Source organism: Giraffa tippelskirchi, chromosome 4, assembly GCF_054371585.1.
Source record: "Giraffa tippelskirchi isolate mGirTip1 chromosome 4, T2T-mGirTip1v1.2.pri, whole genome shotgun sequence".
In the NCBI taxonomy this organism is placed as follows: Eukaryota; Metazoa; Chordata; class Mammalia; order Artiodactyla; family Giraffidae; genus Giraffa; species Giraffa tippelskirchi.
The window spans coordinates 211,027,614-211,045,195 of NC_137278.1; the positions used below are offsets into that span (position 1 = coordinate 211,027,614).

At 61.3% G+C, this 17,582-nt stretch overlaps 1 protein-coding gene across 2 annotated transcripts in view; it reads left to right on the plus strand.

Moving 5' to 3' along the window:
• TAFA5 (TAFA chemokine like family member 5) overlaps window positions 1-17,582 on the plus strand; it is a 175,815-nt gene that overhangs the window by 104,058 nt on the left and 54,175 nt on the right. For both annotated transcript variants that reach the window (XM_081597119.1, XM_081597120.1), the window contains exon 2: window positions 7,263-7,412. In XM_081597119.1, coding sequence (XP_081453245.1) covers window positions 7,263-7,412 — 150 coding nt within the window. The remainder of the gene's footprint in view (window positions 1-7,262; window positions 7,413-17,582) is intronic.

Sequence of the window (17,582 nt, forward strand, 5' to 3'; positions counted from 1 at the left end):
GGAGAGGTCACAGGGCGCCTGGGGGGGTGGCGTGTCCAGCTCTGACCTGCAGGCCTGCCCACCCCGCTGTGGAGTCTGTCCTGACACAGGGAGTGGGCTGCGTGGCCACCAGCATTCTCCCTGACCACCTCGTCCCCTCCCAGCTAGAGAGGGAGGACTGGAAGGGGAGGTGACCAGCTGTACACCCACAAGTGTCCTTTCCATGGGGACCTGTGGTTATAAGCAGGGCGGTCCCTGTGTGGACCCCCGTAGGGGGCATCTGAGGGGAGTGGGGCTCTGACGGCAGGGAGGGCAGGCCGGCGGTGCAGGCGGGGAGGGGTCAGGGACGGGCCTGTGAGTCCTGGGGGGCCTGGTCCCCACCCAGCATTCTCCAGGGCGGAGCACAGACCCACACGCTCGCAGCCGACCTCAGAGCCCTCGGCCTGGGCCGCCTCTGATGACCCTCCCCTCCCCGACTGAGGGCCCAGAACCGGGAACACACAGCTGCTCCTGGGGAGGCATCCGTCGCCCCCACATGTCGGCTGCAGGGGCGTCTCGGGGGCCTCCACCGGCACCTGCGTTTCCATCTCAGCGGCCCCGTTGCTGGCTCTGTGATCTCACATCCCAAGGACGCGCATCCCGCCTCCAGGCGCCACCCTGCCCTCTGCAGGTGGCCGGCCGGTGTGTGGAGACAGCAGGCGCGGTCCCGATGGCCCGCGGGGGCTTCTGCTAGCTCGGGTCACGCAGCCTCCTGCAGCTCTGCTGAGAGCCTGGGTGAGCCTGCACGCTGGGGCCTGGGGCTCGGCCGGGGTGGGACACTGGCTGACCGCGGGGGTGATCTTGAGTGCAGGCTCTGGTCTCGTTCCCAGGTTCCCAGAGAACTCGCTTCATGGCCAGGTTCGCAGCCCGCGTTCTTCCCTTCGTATTACAGGTCCCTCCTGCAGCTTCTCTCCTGCAGATGAAAAGGCCGGGCCCTCAGGGTGCCCGGGCAAGCATCTCAGAAGGGCCTGCCAGGCGGGCGTCTGTAAGCAAAGGTCACTCGCTCCCGGAGCTGGTGGCCGTGAGGGGAGCCTCTCCTCCCTTCCCCTGCTCCCCTGGGGCCCTTCCCATGTCTGGAGGCTGCGGGACAGGCCGGGAGGCACGTGGGGGCTCCTTGCACAGAAGGTTCCAGAAGGCGTGTCAGCCACGGGAGGGGCCACCACCTGCCCTTCTCATCCCAGCTCATCCGGGTTCTGGGCTTGGGGGAGGATGTGGCTGTGGACAGGAGGGGTGGCGACCGGGGGAGCCGGCTGGGACGGGTCAGCGGGCTGCTAGGGGCTTGCATACGGTCGGAGGCTTTGCTGGGAAAGCCATGATGATACTTCCCGGCTGTGTTGATGGGAGTGGCCAGGGGCTGACCCACAGGGCAGGTGAGCTCGTTCAAAGGCCCGTCTTTAGGCTGGGAGAAGGTGGGTGTCGTGCTCTGAGCCCTGAGGCTCGTCTGTCCGTCAGCGTGGCCAGTCCCCTGGTTACCCCCGCCCTTCCTACGGGTCCCGGGTGGAGCGGCGCCAGGCAGGGTCACTGGGGCAGGACGGGGCGGGGGCACTGACCATGCAGCGTGGCCAGGACCGTCGGACTCTCTGCCTCTGAGGCCGGCAGTGGGACGGGGGGGTCAGAGGTGAAAGGTCAAGTTGGCGCTGAGTGGCAGCGTGTCGCGCCCGCCCGGCTGGCACTCTGTCTGCCGTGTTTCTGGGCCATTGTGGGTGGCTGGCACCCTCTCCTATGCAGGCTGGGGTCTGACCCCTGACCCCTGGCATGGCCCCCTCTCCTCCAGGGCTCCTGCACCGGCAGGGTCGGGGTCTGGAGTTCCCGGGCCCATTCCTGTAACCAGAGAGGTCAGGCCGGCCCCACAGCCAGAGCCCCGGCATGCCCGGACCCTCTCCAAGGGCAGAGCTGCCTTGTCGCCCAGGTCCTTCCCTCCTGTCGAGGACCTGCCCCGGGCCCTGGTCTTCCTCGCCGCGCATGTGCCGAGTGCTGACCCAGCCGGTGGTCAGCTCTGGCCCCGCTAGCCACCTCGCCCGCCCCAGTTTCGTTCTCGTGCAGGCGCGGGCTGACGTCCATGATCGCTCGAGGCCGTCCTCTCCGAGTGCCCATCAAGGCGGCCTGAACCTTTGTTCTGTCATCTGTCCTGCCGGACACCCTCCCAGATGGATGTGGGCGCAGCCTGGATTTAGCAGCTGCCGTGGGCTCCGGGGGCTGGTGGCCGGTGGGCGCTGCTGAGAGGACCCGGGCCCCGCTGAGTCACCGCGGAGCCCTCGCCCCTCAGGCCATCCTTTGCTGCTGCCTCCATCTGGACCATGCCCCCCCCGAAACCCCCACCAGGTTACACAGCACTCCCGTCCCTGAGAAGTGACTCCTGAGCTGGAGTTTGGCATCACATGCGTTTGGACCTCTCCGTCTGTCCAGTGGCTGGGCTTGGGGTCTGGGTGGTGACCGCCCTGGTTTGGGGTCCATTCTGGGGACATCGAGGGGCTGGTGTCCAGCCATCCTGCCTGCTCTGGCACAGGGACTAAATGAAACCTGGCCGGGTTGACTCACTCAGCAGAGGCTACGCCCCTGAATACCCAGAAGACAGTGGCCGTCCACAGCCTGCAGGATCCCGGGGACCAGGAAGCCCCCGAGGGTGAGGGCATGGTCCACAGAAATGATCCCCAGCGTCCCTTGCCCAAGCCCCAGGCACCCAGTCAGGGTCCCGTGGACGTGAGAGTGACGTCTGTGAGCTCTTTGTGCAGACCTGTAGAGACAAGGAAGAGAACGGCACTCACCGTCCAGCAGTCATTGAGGGTTGGGCACAGCTCTTGCCCCTCCAGCCCAGCACCTCAAGGGACCAGCGTGGTCCTCAGGGGCAGTGCCAGGCTCCTAGCCCCTGGGGGCCCGTGCGCGGTGGGCGGTCCTAGCCCCCGGTCCTGTGGGCACGTTCAGCTGCCTGGATCACTCGGCCACAGGGCTGTGAGCACCACAGGGTGGGCCCCTCCCGAACAGGGCTCCCTCCTCAAGCTCAGCCTCCACCGCCCGGCGGCCGTGGTTCATCCTCTCGTCTCTGTCTCTGCAGTGCAGACTGGGCCCCCGCAAAGAGCCCCCCGCTGCGGCTCACGGAGTGTCTGCACCCCAGGCTGGGCAAGGCTGCCTCCCATGTCGGTGGCCAGGATGGGGCTGAGAAGTGACCTGGCCTCTCCTGGGGAGCCTCCCGCTCCCCCATCCCAAGGGACTGTCCCAGGGGACCCGCGGTTGCAGGCAGAGGCAACAGTATCCAGGGTAGGGTGGTGAGCTCTTCCTGGTATGAGGGCTCCACTAGTGTCGGGACAAAACAAGGCCACAGAACTGCAGGTTTGCACAACCCACCCACGCTCACCCTGATTGCGGGTGCTGTCCAGGGGCCCAGGGAGGCACTGCAGGAGGGCAGCCCCACCCCTGGGGGAGGGAGCGCTCTTTCCTTACGTTCCTGTCTGGCGTCTGGTCTTTGTTAAAGGAGTGTGCTGCTGCCTGGCTCCTGGCAAAGCATCTTGTTTCTTTCTGTCTTCACAGAAGCAGCCTGTTACCCCTTGCACCCCTGGGCACACACATGTGTACACACAGGCACTCTCATCCCTGAGCCCCAGAGGGCCTCGGATCCAGGCTGGGATGGAGGGGGCAGCTGCAGGAACAGTGGCTGAGGGTCTCAGGCGCCTCTTGCAAGCCCCCCCGAGCGCCTCGGGTCTCTTGGAGCCTCTGTTCTGGGCCTGTGTGCTGGGCCTGGTCCACCGTGTCCCTGCTCCCTTGCCCTTTACGTGGGCTGCTTGCTTCCAGGAGTCCTGGCCACGCCCAGGGGAGCCTCTCAGTGCTTGCTGCTTGCCAGCATCATCAGAGGTGCAGTGGAACCAAGGGTGAGGCAGGAGGGTTTGGAGCATTTTTCCGTGCGGTTCTCCAGGGGTCAGGGATGAGATTTGAGACCCAGCCCAGCAGGGAAGATGGTCTCAGTGCAGGGTGAGGCCCACACGGAAGCCCTGGGATGAAGCCCAGCAGACGGAATCCGAGTCCTCAGACAGCCAACCCCAAACGTGAAATCAAGGGGTGAAAAATAAGGGCGGGAGACCCCAGGGCAGCAGGCAGGGCAGCAGAGAGAGAGCTGGTATAGACGACCAGAGGGTGTGCGCCCGGATGTGCACTGGTAATAAATCAGTAAACCGGCCCGTGGTCTCCCGAAGGCACACAGAGTCGTGCGGAGTGCTCACGGACCCTGGGCCAGCCCGTTTCCCTCGGGTGGGAACTCAGAGGCAGGTTTCCTCGCTTTTGTAGGTTGATGGTGTCCCTGAAAATACATTCAGGTGGCCCTGGTCCCTGTGACGGTGGCCGCATTTGGAAATAGGGTCTTTGCACCTGTGGTCAAGCTAAGATGAGGTTGTTAGTGATGTTGCTCAGTCGTGTCTAACTCGTTGCGACCCCATGGACTGTAGCCCATCAGGCTCCTCCATCCATGGGACTTCCCAGGCAAGGATACTGGAGTGGGTTGCCATTTCCTTCTCCGGGGGATCTTCCCGACCCAGGGATTAGCCCAGGTCTCCCGCATTGCAGGCAGACGCTTTACCGTCCGAGCCACCAGGGTAGTCCTGAGCTTGTTAAGTGAACCCTCATCAAGTGACCAGTGACCTCGTGAGTAGAGCAGGACGCTGGGAGGCCTTGTGACGCTGGGGGCAGACGTGGGGGCTACGCGGCTGCGGGGCGAGGGACGGCCACCGGGCCCCGCGGGAGCAACACGTTCCCCCCGCCAGGGCCATCCTGCCGATGCCGCGATTTCAGACTCGCAGCCTCGGGATGCCGGTGAAACTTCCAGGGGGTCGGCCCCCAGCCTGTGACTGCTCTTTACAGCGGCCCTGGAAACCCTCTCCAGCTGCCAGCGCTGGTCTTGCCTGGCCACCCCCTTGCAGTGAGGGTCCAGGCCCCGGAGGCGTGAGGTGCCCAGGGCAGGGGCTTCCCGTGATGGGCTGCCGCGGCCAGACCCGGGTCAGGTCACGGCTCTGGTGGTGAGTACGTGGCTGGTCGGGTCATTGCTTCATTAGTTAGAGACCAGGGCTCGGGATCCCGGGAGACGTGGGCCTCTGCCAGCCGCTGACGTCAGCCAGAGGTGCCTGGGGCCCAGGTGGGCCTTAGTGAGGACCGGGGACACCAGAGCAGCCCCACAGAGCTTAAATAACAGCTAGACAGAGCCCACGCTGCTGCCAACCGCACAGGGCGGGCCAGCCCGCAAACCTGCATCCTCGCGTGGGCGTCCGTGACCGCACCTTGCAGGCTGTACCCCGCCTGTCACCAGACGCGCCCTCCTCGTCCTCCCGGGACACGTCCACCTGCTGCCTCTGTGCATCTGCCAACTGACATATACGTCTGTCTGTCTATGTTCACCCCGGTCCTGGTATTGTCTATAATTTTGTGGGTAACTAGCTTGAGCACGTTAAACCTGCTGCCGCAGCCTCAGCCTCAGGTGTGGTGTCGGCCTGAGGATGGATTCTGCTCAGGAAGGGGGGGGTGGTCCCGACGGTCGGGGCGGAGGTGCCCACGGCCCCACGGCCCTCCTCCTGCACCTGTGAGGCCCCATGAGCCGCGCTCCACAGGCCCGGGTGGCTGGCTTGGGGTCACTGCACACAGCCCATCCAAGCCCTGGGCCAGGCGATGCAGACACCCCTGGGCCTCCTGGGTGAGGTCACAGCCAGGTCCGGCTCCTCCCAGTCAGGGTGGCCCTGGCAGCTCTGGGCCAACGGAGCTGGTGGCTACTCCCGGTGCTCTATCGTGCCAGCTCATGTGATGCTGCCCTGGACCCGGCCCCAGGCTGGGCTGGAGACCTGGAGATGACCTCAGGGACAAAAAGGCAGGATGAGTCTGTGCGGTGGGCTGCCTGGAGGAGGGCTCCGGAGGTGACACAGTGCATCAGAAGGGCCCCCGGGGCTGGAGACACGGGTGCCCGGCAGCCCCAGGGGGCCGCCAGCTGGTCCCCTGCAGGGTGGACTCTGCCCCCCCCACACCCCTGCAGGTGGGGCCCCTCTCCTGGGCGTCACCTCCCCACAGTTCCCTTGTCGTGAGCTGCGGCGTGCACCCCAACCTGTCTCCCTGCCAAGCTCGTGGGGCAGACTGGGATCCTTAGGAGGCCGTGTCCCCGAGCTGGGAGGGCTCCTCGGGGCCGTGTCCCACCCGCTTTCTCCCGCAGTGGTCCCAGGGCCACGCCGGAAGGCGGCATGCAGTAGGTGCTTATTATTTGCTGAGGGAATGAGAGTGAGGCAGAGAGTGAGTGGATGCCCTGGTGGAGGCTGTGGCAACATGGCAGGGCAGGAGCTGGCCCGGGGGCCCTGGGGGGTCGCCAGGAGCTCTGCGATGCCTGGGGTCGTGGCAGGGATGACCTGGGGCACCGGCCGGGCTCAGGGAGCACGTGCAGCCTCTGTGGGGTGAGCGGCTGGGCCGCCCCGTCCAGTGTGACCTTTCAGAGCTCGTGGTTACGGAGTCGGGCCCTGCTGCTGGGACACTGGGCACGCCGGCTTCTCAGAGCGATGACTGCTCTCCCTGGAGGGGTGTGTGTGTGTGTGTGTGTTTGTGTGCGCGCGCGCGCATCTGTGTGGCCCAGGGTCTGTGTGCCCCTTGGCCCTGGCGTGTTCACACCTCAGTCCTGCCTCTATGTCAGCTGTCCTCCGTGTGCACTCGCCGGGTGTGTGGAGTGCGTGCGTTTGCACCTTCTGTGTAAATGTGGGTGTGTGCGCAGTTCACGTGCACATGCGTGAATGGGTGTGCCCACCAGGGGCAGAGAGGAGACCCTGGACGCCCTGGCCTGGAGGTCACCACGTGCTACCCACTCTCCCCAGTGGAGTGGTGGCCGGCACAGCCCCCAGTGGCGCCGGGAGAGGGTCTGAGCTGGCCCTCACCTCCAGGTCAGCCTGGGTCCCCATCGCCAAACTCCGCACAGCCCCGGCCCTGACTCGGGACTGGGGGTCAGCCCCTTCGCCCCCCTCCGTGACCGTGTCGGGGCCACAGTTCCTGTCCTGTCCCCTGGGCAGGGCCTCCAGCACCACGCCACGTGAATGGGGAGGTCTCCGGGGTCACCCGCGCGTCGGCGTTCACAGGGCAGGGCTGACGGCATCACTGGCGGTGGTTCGGACATCCCCCGGGGAGCGGCCTCCGTCCCCATGCTGCACTGGGTCCTCTCCGTGGGACGGGCACTGCATGGGCACCCGCGTGGGCCGGTCCCCAGGGCGCATCCGCTCAGCTCGCCTGTGCGTCTCTTGCAGGTCAGCTGGCTGCCGGCACCTGTGAGATTGTGACCCTGGACCGCGACAGCAGCCAGCCGCGGAGGACAATCGCCCGGCAGACGGCCCGCTGTGCCTGCAGAAAGGGGCAGATTGCGGGCACCACCCGAGCCCGGCCCGCCTGCGTGGACGGTAAGAGCCCGAGCCCCCTGCGCGCTGGACGGGGCCCCCAGCAGGATCGTGGCAGCCACACCTTGGGCTGCTGGTGGGCATGGGCGCTGGGGCACCGCAGTCTCCACGGGGCCCAAGGGCGTTCCTTGGCTGGTCAGGTTTGCTGTGGGCGGAGCAGTTTGAGGCGGTGCCGCGGGGTGAGGGGGCCCGAATACCCGCGTGGTTTCTGTCCCTCGGGCCTGGCAGGTGTCAGGTGCCCCAGGCTCCCAGGACAGCCAACGCGCTCGGGAGGTGGGCTGGTGCGTCCCCTGGAGGCTGAGCCGTCTAGGGGAGGAAACGTGTGCTGTTAACATCCTTGCCTTGGGGACCATCCTCGGTCTTCACAGAGAGACAGGAGCCCCTCACCTTCCGTCAGGCACCAACATGGGTACAACCCCTGGTACAGGGCCGCTGTGAGCGCCGTGCAGGGTGCGGGGCGCTGACCCGGGGAGCCCAGCAGGAGGCTCGAGCGTTCCCAGGCCGACACTGTGGTCTAGCAGCGGGCTGCTGACTACACCAGCAGGGGCCAGGGCAGTGGGCGAGCTGGGAGGGCACAGGACGCGGTGGGCGTGGGGGCCAGGTGCCTCTGGCAGGGCAGACCCCCTCCTCCGGGTAGCCTGGGGGCTCCTGGGGCCTGCTGCATTGGTCCGGGTTCCTTGGGGTGGGTGGCCCCGCGCAGGGTGTGGGAGCCTCGGTTCTGCAGGGGACTGGGGGAGACGCGGTCACAACAGTCCGTGAAGCCGGCTCCAAGGTATCAGCCGGTCCAGCCCGTGGGGGCGGCGGGGTCACACGGGGTCACCCAGAGCTGGACTTGGACCCGGGCTCTTCCGGCTGAGCCCTTGCTCCCCCAGGGCCTCTGCGTGGGCTCTGGGGTCACGGCCCCCTGGTTCAGTCTCCTGCCCCTGCCTGAGTGCTCACCACCCCCTCACCCCCCACCGACCCAGGACGTGGGGAGGCCCCCCGGTTCAGTCTCCTGCCTCTGCCCAGAGCCCTCCTCTGCTCTGACCCCGGGCGTGGGGAGGCCCACCGTGCCTCCAGGGGACAGTGGTGAAGGTGACGGAGAGGTGATGGGCGTGCAGACACGGGCGAACCCTGGGCACCGAGGCCAGAGAGTCACCAGCAGTGGGGGCGGGGAGCCTTCATCGGGAGTGGGGACGCGTCATCCCAGTGGGGGAGGCTCTCTGAGGAGCCAGGCGGGTCCCAGGGTGGCCCCCACAGCGAGAAAGGCCCCCAAGGAAGGGATCAGCAGAGCCATGAGCCCCACCCCCAGGGATGGGCCGACTCAGGAAGCCCCGCCGGGTCAGCAGCAGCCTCTCCTAGGACTGGCCGGGGACCTGGCTGGGTGGCGACTCTGCTCGGGGCCTGGAGCCCAGAGCTCTGGCCCCACCAGGCCTCCAGCAGGACAGGGAAGCCCTGGGTGAGGGGCTCACCAGTCCAGGCCCCGGTGCCCTGCACACCTTTGGCTGCAGGGGCCTCACCCGCAGAGCCTGGGGTGTCCAGGCTCCCTGGAGGCAGGCAGGGCTCTGGGACCACCCTACTGCCGGCCCCAGGAGTCACCCTGCTTCCCTCAGGCCCGTGGCCACATCCGCTGGTCCAGAAGGTCTCCCTGGGCATGTCGGGGGTGCCTGGAGGGTCAGGACCTGCCGTGTCGGGGGCGCCTAGAGGAGTCAGGCCCTGCCGTGTCGGGGGCGCCTGGAGGGTCAGGGCCTGCCAGGGCTGACCAGGGCTGGAGCGAGTGGAAGGATGCTGCTGGGGCTGCTGGGACCCCTTGAGGGCCTGGAGCCGGTTTTGTCTCTAAGAAGCCTGGTCTGTGTTTAAGAGCATCCACCCATCCGCATCCCGTGGACAGGCTATGATGAACAGCCGGATGTTCGTGCGTGGTGCTAGCATCCTTGCCTTTGGGACCGTCCTCAGAAACAATCACCAGGGCTCCGCAGCGTGGACAGGCCTGCCTTCTGCAAGGCCGCTGCGCCGACCCTGGACCTAGTCAGCCCCTCAGGTCCTGGGTGGATCGTCGTGACCCCAGTGAGCTGGGCTGAGTGCCCGCATCTCCTGTGTCTGCAGCTCCTGTAACTCGAGGTGGCGGGAGCGCCTTCTAGTGCCTTCTGGCTGATGTTGATGGATTCTTCCTGGCCGGGAGGCAGGAACGGGGAGGTGCAGGCCTGGCCGGGAGCTCAGGGGAGGTGCAGGCCTGGCCGGGAGCTCATGGCCCCACTCCCCTCCCCTCTGCTCGTTAGCTCTGCGCCTACCAGGGAGTCGGGTCAGAACTGATCACTAATTGAATCCGGGTCTGCTCATCCGAAACCGCGTCCTCACCCCTCTGCTGTGAACTCCCCGCGCCTCAGGAGCCGGGTCCCAGAGACCCAAATTAAACCCGGCCGTTTGCAGCGGAGGCCACGCAAACCAGTTAGCTGGCATTTTTTTGCACAGTGGGCATTTCCAGGCTGTCATCTAATTTAATTTTTGCTTTTCTATTTTCTTGCTCCGTGTGCATAATAAGTTTCCTCACCTGTGGATTGTGTCGATGAAGAGGAAGCTTGCTCTGCGTGTGTGTGGGGGGTGGGATTGGAGTTCGGTGTGAGCGGGGCTTAAACTGGGAGGGAGGGCTTGTGCTGACCCTCCCCTCCCCGTGTTCAGTAAACACGAGGCCTTGAAATACCAGAGCCCAGCTGCTTCCGTTCACTTATTTATTAGTATCATTCATTCATTCACCCACTCATTCAATCAGAGAAGGTGTTTGCTCCTGGAGGGAGGAGAGCTGGAAGGGAGATTGACTCTTAGGGTATCCAGGACCTAGTACATGCGGTGCTGGGGGTGCTGGGTCCAGGCTGTGGGACCCCAGAGTACAGCCATCTCTTCCTGCCTGTGGCCTTGGCAAAGCTGCATCTCTAAGGGAGCATTTGAGCCGGGTGCTGAAGGATGAATAGGAGCTCACCAGGAGCGCATCTCTTTGTGAAAGGGGGGGTGCTGGTGGTCAGAAGGGAGCTCCTGGCCGTGTCTCAGAGCCTGAACTGTTTCCCAACAAACTGAAACCACCACCCCCTCCCCTGCCATCCTGAATGCAGGTGACCCAGTGCACCTGCCTGGGATCCCTCCCACTCATGGAACCATCAGGGAAAGAGGTTCTCAATCAAACAAACCCACCGTCCCTGCCCAGATACAGAGCAGCACCCCCCTCTGGTGGGCGCCTCCTCCCACAGCACTGCTGCTCCCAGAGGCTCTGAGGCTCCGGGGGCCCCGCCCACTGGCAGGTACCCCGGTGGTCCCGATGCCCCTGCAGCACCCCTGGGAGGACCGAGGCTGGGTCCCCAAGCCACACCCCGCCCAGCACACAGCAGGCCATCCATCCACGAGCAGCCCACCTCCCTGAACTGGCCTCTTTCCTTATAAAGAGAGGTCCTCCCCCCACCAGCTGAATTCTCCTGAAACTCTTTTGAAAGGAATCAAAGCAGAGGAAGCAGCGTGGTGCCCGAGCCGGGCATGGGCAGTGGGGAGAGCAGAGGTGCTTTCAGAAGCAGCACTGCCTCAGCCGTCGGGGAGGTGAGGGTTAGAGTTTTAGGAGGGGCCCGGCCGGGACCCCGGAGCCTTGTGGGCGGCGGTGGGCAGGCCTGTTATGAGGCCCACTGCGGCCCTGGGCAGAAGGTCATAGCCGGGGCTGGCGCAGCCTGGGGAGGGTCCCCGGCCAGGCTCTCCAAAGGCCCTGCAGGGCCCCTTGGCCGATGCTGTTTCCCACCACACCTGCCGGGAGCCCACCTGTCTGCCAGGCAACATGCCCTGTGCTCCCGAGCAGGGGACAGATGCCTCCAGGTCACATGCCTCAACATTAGGGCCAGGCCATGGCGTGGGCCTTTCCAGGGGGCCCGGGAGGCGGGGCCCGGGGCTTGCGGTGGGGAGCCGGGGCCCCAGGCCTCGTGTGCACTGACCTGCTGTGCCCATCTGTGCCTCCACGGGTCGGAGTAGAGCATCGCAGCTCCCCAGAGTGCTCAGAGGCCTGAGCTTGGTGGCCGTACCAGCCTCGGCAACCAGCTATGCCCATGGGCACCCTTCCCAGCAGTTTAAAGGCACGAGGGTCCCAGATGTGCCCTTGAGGGGCTCTGCACAGGAAGCGTGGAGCAGGGAGGTGGGCTTGGGAGGGCTCTGGACGCAGACGGCTGCTGTGGTTCCGGGTCAAGTGAAGACCCAGAAGAGGCTCCAGGATGGAGCCCCAGGAGGCTCCTTGTGGATACGCGCGAGGGGTCAAGGGTCCAGAAATGAACCCTCACGGCACCCCAGCTGATTTTCGACAAGGGCGCCAAGACCACTCAGTGGGGAAGGAGAAGGCTTTTCAACGGGCGGCACTGAGACAGACGTCTGGATTTCCACGTGCGAAAGAATGAAGTCAGATCCCCGTCCCACGCCACGTATGCAGACGACCTCAAGGTGGACCGAAGTCCTCAGTGTTCAAGCGCTAAGGCGCCAGAGCAGCAGGAAGCCGAGCAAACTCTTTGTGACCTTGGGTTTCACAAAAGGTCCTTACATACGACCCCAGAAGCACAGGCAGCAGAGGAAGATCAATTAGATGTGACTTCATCCAAATGGAAAGCTTTGGGCCTTCAGAGGACACCATGGAGAAAGTGAAAAGACAGCCCACGGAACGGGAGGAAACATTTGCAAGTTGTGGATCTGATAAGGGACTTTTATCCAGAACATATAAAGAACTCCTTCCACTCAAAAATGAGAAGACAGTTAACACAATTTTTTGAAAATTGCCAAAGGATCTGAGTAGACACTTCTTCAAAGAAGATGGATGTGAATAGCTAATAAGCCCCTGAAAAGGTGCCTGCCTCCGTGAGTCAGCAGGAACCTGCAAGTCAAACCCACAATACGACCCCCCTCACACCCCACAGCGTGGCTGCAGTTGGGCCTCAGATGATCGCAAGTGTTGCCAAGGATGTGGGTAATCAGAGACTCATACACCAGTGCCGGGATGTGACGGGAAGCAGCTGCTTTGGAAGAATGGTCCTGATTAAACATGAGTTATCCTGTGGCCTGACAGCTCCACTCTCAGGGGAATCCCAGTTCTTTCTTCAGGAAGATTGAGAACGCACACCCACTGTGTCGACTGCAGAAGGCACACAGCGTGGCAGTTGTGAGCTGAGTTTTATCTGGGGCAGAATGAGGACTGCAGCCCGGGAGACAGCCCCCAGTTAGCGCCTAGAGACCGTTCGCTCCAAAGAGGTAGAGGGAAGGTCAGTTTTTGTGTGATTTTGGTGAAAGGGGAATACATGTGATCAAGCACTTATTTTTTGCAGAAGGTTTCTGCTGCTCACGAAGAGCAGGCGTCACCAGGAAGGATTTTAGTGCTTTTCTAGGTACAAGGAGATGCAAGGATCTGGCTCTTAGAACCTCCTGAAAATACCTAACTATCCGAAGACCTGTTCTGCCAGTTTTTTTCCCAGGACGCAGAGCACCCCATTCCTGATCTCCACCTGGAGCTCCTTTCGGGGAGTGTTGAAGGTCAGCAGCTGCAGCAGCTCACGACTTAATCCTCGTAGAGGTAGATGACAAGCGCCAGTTTGTGGCTGGCAACTCAAACACTTGTCCACACACATTCACAGCAGCCTTGGCCCTAACGCACAAAAGGCGGAGACAGCCCGTCAGTGGAAAAACGGGTTGACTGAACACCGTGTGTCCGTAAATGGAGTTATTGAGCCGTAGGAAAGAATGAGGCGTGACACACGCTTGGCGTGGACCAACCTGGAAAGCGTGGAGCTCAGTGAGGAAGCCAGACCCCAGGGGCACGTGTGTGTGATTCCGTGTACGTGGAGTTTCCAGAACAGGCAGATTCGGAGAGACAAGGGGCTGGTCAGTGGCTGCGGAGGGCTGGGGAGTGACGCGTGAGGGAACTGGGTTTCTTTTGGGGGTGAGGGGGTGAAAGTGAAAGTGTTAGTCGCTCAGTCTTGTCCGACTCTGCGACCCTCTGGAGTCCATGGCGTCCTCTGTCCCGTGGGATACTCCAGGCAAGAATACTGGAGTGGATTGCCATTCCCTTCTGCAGGGATCGAACCCAGATTGCAGACACATTCTTTACTGTCTGAACCACCAGGGCTAAAACTGACATGATGGCCACACGGCTCTGCACACACTGAAACCGCTGAGCGTCTGCGCTTTTGAGTCGTGAACTGGAAGGTGTGCGAATCCCCCACCACATGTGAACAGAGTAGATGAGGAGGGTGAGCTGGGAAGGGGGTGCCTGGCAGACTTGTACCACGGCACAGGACTGGCACCACCAACCCCCCCGAGAGGCGAGGGTCAGGGATGAGGACGAGGGCTGTGCTGCAGCTCAGCTGGGTTGGAACTCGGGTCGCAGATCTGAGAGGGGAGGCAAGTGTAGACCACCGTTCCTTAAACTGAAGGCAAGGCCCAGCCTCTGTCTTGCAGGATGTGGTAAAAATCACATAACTGGGAAACGGACTTGCAGAGAGCATTCAAGTCCAAGCGTGCTCTGTGCTAGGTCCAACGGAGCCTGGGTGGCCCCTCCCTGCCACACCTGCCCACTGTGTGAAGAGCAGTGTGCTCGGCAGCCCTGATCACGGCCTGTGAAGGGGCTGAGATGCTCAGAAGCAAAAGAGAAGACAATGTGAGGCCACATAGATGCAGGTGAAGAAGATGGGGAGCTGAGAAGGACAGAGAAGCTGGGAGTGGCTGGGCATCCCCAGGAGAGGGCTGGGACTGGGTCCAGGGCCGCCTCGGGGAGGAGCCAGAGGCCCAGCGGGAGGCTGGCACCTGGGAGGCTGAGTGACCCTGGGTGCTTCTTCAGGCCGGAGCCTTGGCGTTTCAGCACCCAACCCTCTGGATCACCTCGCTTCTCCCTGGCTTTAAGTACAGGAGCGCTCGGGTGGGGCCAGGCGCAGAGGCATGAGATGAGAGGAGGGGGCATCACGGGGCAGCACAGACCTGACGGAGACTGAACCGGGCAGATGTGGCTGCGAAAATCCAGGAGGCTTCCTGGAGGAGCTGAGCCCTGTGATCTGGGGAGGCGGCCACACTCCATGGCCCTGGCTGTGCTAGACTCCCGGAGGTCCTGTAACAGGAGGCGTGCGTGAGTGGCCCCCCCCACATCCATGTCCATCCCTGTGCAGACGCCTGACCTGCTGTCTGAGAGGAAGCAGCCTCTGAAGGAAGGGCACATGCAGGGTGGACAGCAGGCCCCAGTCTTGGGGGAAAAGCTGTTATGCCTTAAAAGACTTAGACAGGTGAGTTCTGGTGTGCATTTGAAAACCTGCCTGTGTGTCTTATGCCGCTGTGTGGCCTCTAGTGGGCTGGCTATCTCTCCGAGCTGTGGGCAGGCGGGCCGCAGAGCTGAGCGAAGGCCCAGTCCTGTGCCTCCTCTCCTGGGTCACCTGCCCCCTGGCGTCTGCGAGCCCTGCCCCGTGCTGTGCCCAGCAGGCTGGCAGTGACCGTGAGGGCCCTGTGCTAGATGTTCAGAAGTGTGAGCTGACTGCTACGCACAGCCGTTATCACAAAGTAAGTTACTTAAATTTACCTGTACATAAATGATACTAAAAAGAAAGATACCGAAGAAAGATATTCACCTTAAGACTCTAAAAAGAAAGAACAATCTAAACCCAAACCAAGTAGAAGGAAGAAAATAATAAAAACTAGGATGGAAATAAATGAAACAGAATACAAAAAAACCAGTGGGCATCAACTAAACCAAAATTAATTATTTGAAAGATAAAGATATCAAAATTTTATTTTTAACTGGTCTGATCAGAGAGAGAAAAAGGCTTAAATTACGAAATGAGAATCAACTGAGCAGCTGGCTGCTGGCACATTAGGTAGCGCGGATGAACTGGACACCTTCCTGGAAAGACAAAAACTGACTCGAGAGGAAATGGAAAGTCTGTGTAGACCTGTGACAGGTCACGACAGTGAGGTCATCACCCAATAGCATCTCAGCAAGAAAAGCCCAGGATCAGATGGTTCCCCTGCTGAACTCGACCTAATTCAGACAAGAATTAATGTCAATTCCTCTCAAACTCTTTTAACAAAAATATAAGAGGAAACACTTCTTGACTTGCTCCATGAAGCTGGGTTTACCCTGAGAGCAAAAGGGAAAGACATTACAAGGAAACTGCAGAGGGCTTCTCAGGTGACTCAGTGGTAAGGAATCTGCTTGTCAATACAGGAGACGTGGGTTCAATCCCTGGGTCGGGAAGATCCCCTGGAGAAGGAAATGACAACCTACACCAATATTCTTGCCTAGGAAATTCCACGGAGAGAGGAGCCTGGCTGGCTATAGTCCGTGGAGTCACAAGAGTCGGACACGACTGAGTGACTAAATAACAGACCTTATAAATATAAATGCAGAAATCCTCCACAAAAGACTAACAAGCTGAGTCCAAAAGCAGAGGAAAAGGATTACGTGTCCTGACCAAGTGTGACTTATCTCAAGGGTGCAGCCATGGCCCAACATAAGCAAACCAGTAGCTCTGATGTTTGTGGGGGTTTTTTTGGTGTAACTTTATTTCATATTCAAAAAATGAAAATTGCTGATATTTGATACTAATCGAATAAAGATCAAAAGTTCCATGTTCCAATAGTCGCAGAAGAAGCACTTCACAAAAGCCAACATCCTTTCAGGATAAAAACACTGACCAAACTGGAAACAACAGGGAACTTCTCACATGACAAAAGGCATCTATGAAAAGGCATCAGGTGGCTTCACATTCAGTGGGAAGACTGGGTGCTTTTGCCCTCGAATCAGGAGCAAGACAAGGATGTCTGCTCTGTCCATCTGTCCATTGTATCCAGCTTTGTCCTGCAGGCCTCACAGGGGTGGCTGGACAAGAAACCTAAGTGAAAGTCACTCTGATTGGAAAGGAAGAAGCAAAGCTGTCTATTCACAGACCATGTGATCTTTTATAAAGAAAATCTGAAGGAATCCACACACACACACACACACATACCACACACACTTAAAAGTAACAAGAGTTTGGCGTGGTCACAGGATACAAGGTGAAGCTACAAAACAATGGAATATGTCTGCAATGGTAGTGAATACTCTGAAAATGATCTCAGGGAAACAGTTCCATTTACGGGAGCTTCAGAAAGAGTGAAATGCTCAAAGATAAATTCAACGGAAGTGCCAGACTCTTGCGCCGAAAGCTATAAAACAGAAAGCTAATAACGCCGCCTCCCTCATCTTACACATTTTAATCAGCATTTGAGGATAATGGGCACGTAGAGAAGAAAGATCTTTGCAACATCTTGGAGAAATTCTCTCCAGGATCAGGCGATGCCATGCCCCAGCGAGCGGTGGGATCCCTCATGGTCTGATTGCTGGCACACTTGCGACATTATTCAGGGAGCGGCGCCGGGGTGGGGGTCTCACCAGCCGACAGACAGATCTGCAGGCCGCCTCCATCCTGCCCCGCTCCTGCAGCTCAGGGACATCACGACCCTCGTCCTCACGGTGGGAGGGGGTGCAGGAGAGCCTGGTACCCTGGGCTCGCCCAGGTCTCCAGGGAGCCCCTTGGCCCTGCCCAGGATGCTGGGGGCAGGCCCACCGCCCTGAGATGGCTGAGTCTCTGTCTCCCCCAGCAAAGGAGGCAGAAGTGGGTCCTCAGTTCTGGAGCCCCCTGACTCTGGGTGGACTTTTGGTCTGGATATTTTTTGGCACCCCCAAAGCAAAGCTACAGTTGACGTGGGGGTAACAGAGCTTTATAAGCAGTTCTAAGGCTGGCATGCCTGGGCCTCACAAGGTCATCAGGTCCTTGCGGAAAGCTTTAATGAATCACTGGTTTTATTTCCACAAACACCCGTGGAGAGAAGCAGTGTCCTCCGCCCGCCTTTAAAGACCGAAGACTGGGCCATTTGGGGGACGGAGCTTGCCCTGTGTGGTCGGCCGCATCGCGGGGGCACCAGAGTTTCAGAGCCACTGGAGAAGTCGCAGTTCCCCTGGGAAACACCCCAGCAGGGCTGAGCTGGTCCAGACCTGGGTGCAGAGTAAGAATGGCCCAGGCTGGCGGCCTCATCGAGGACCCGGGGAGATGGGACAAAGGGCCCTGACCTACCCTGAGACGCTTGGAGGAGGCACGAGACTCCAGGGGAAGGAACCAGGGACTCAGGCTGCAGCGACCAGGGAAGGCTTCCTGGAAGAGGTGACCC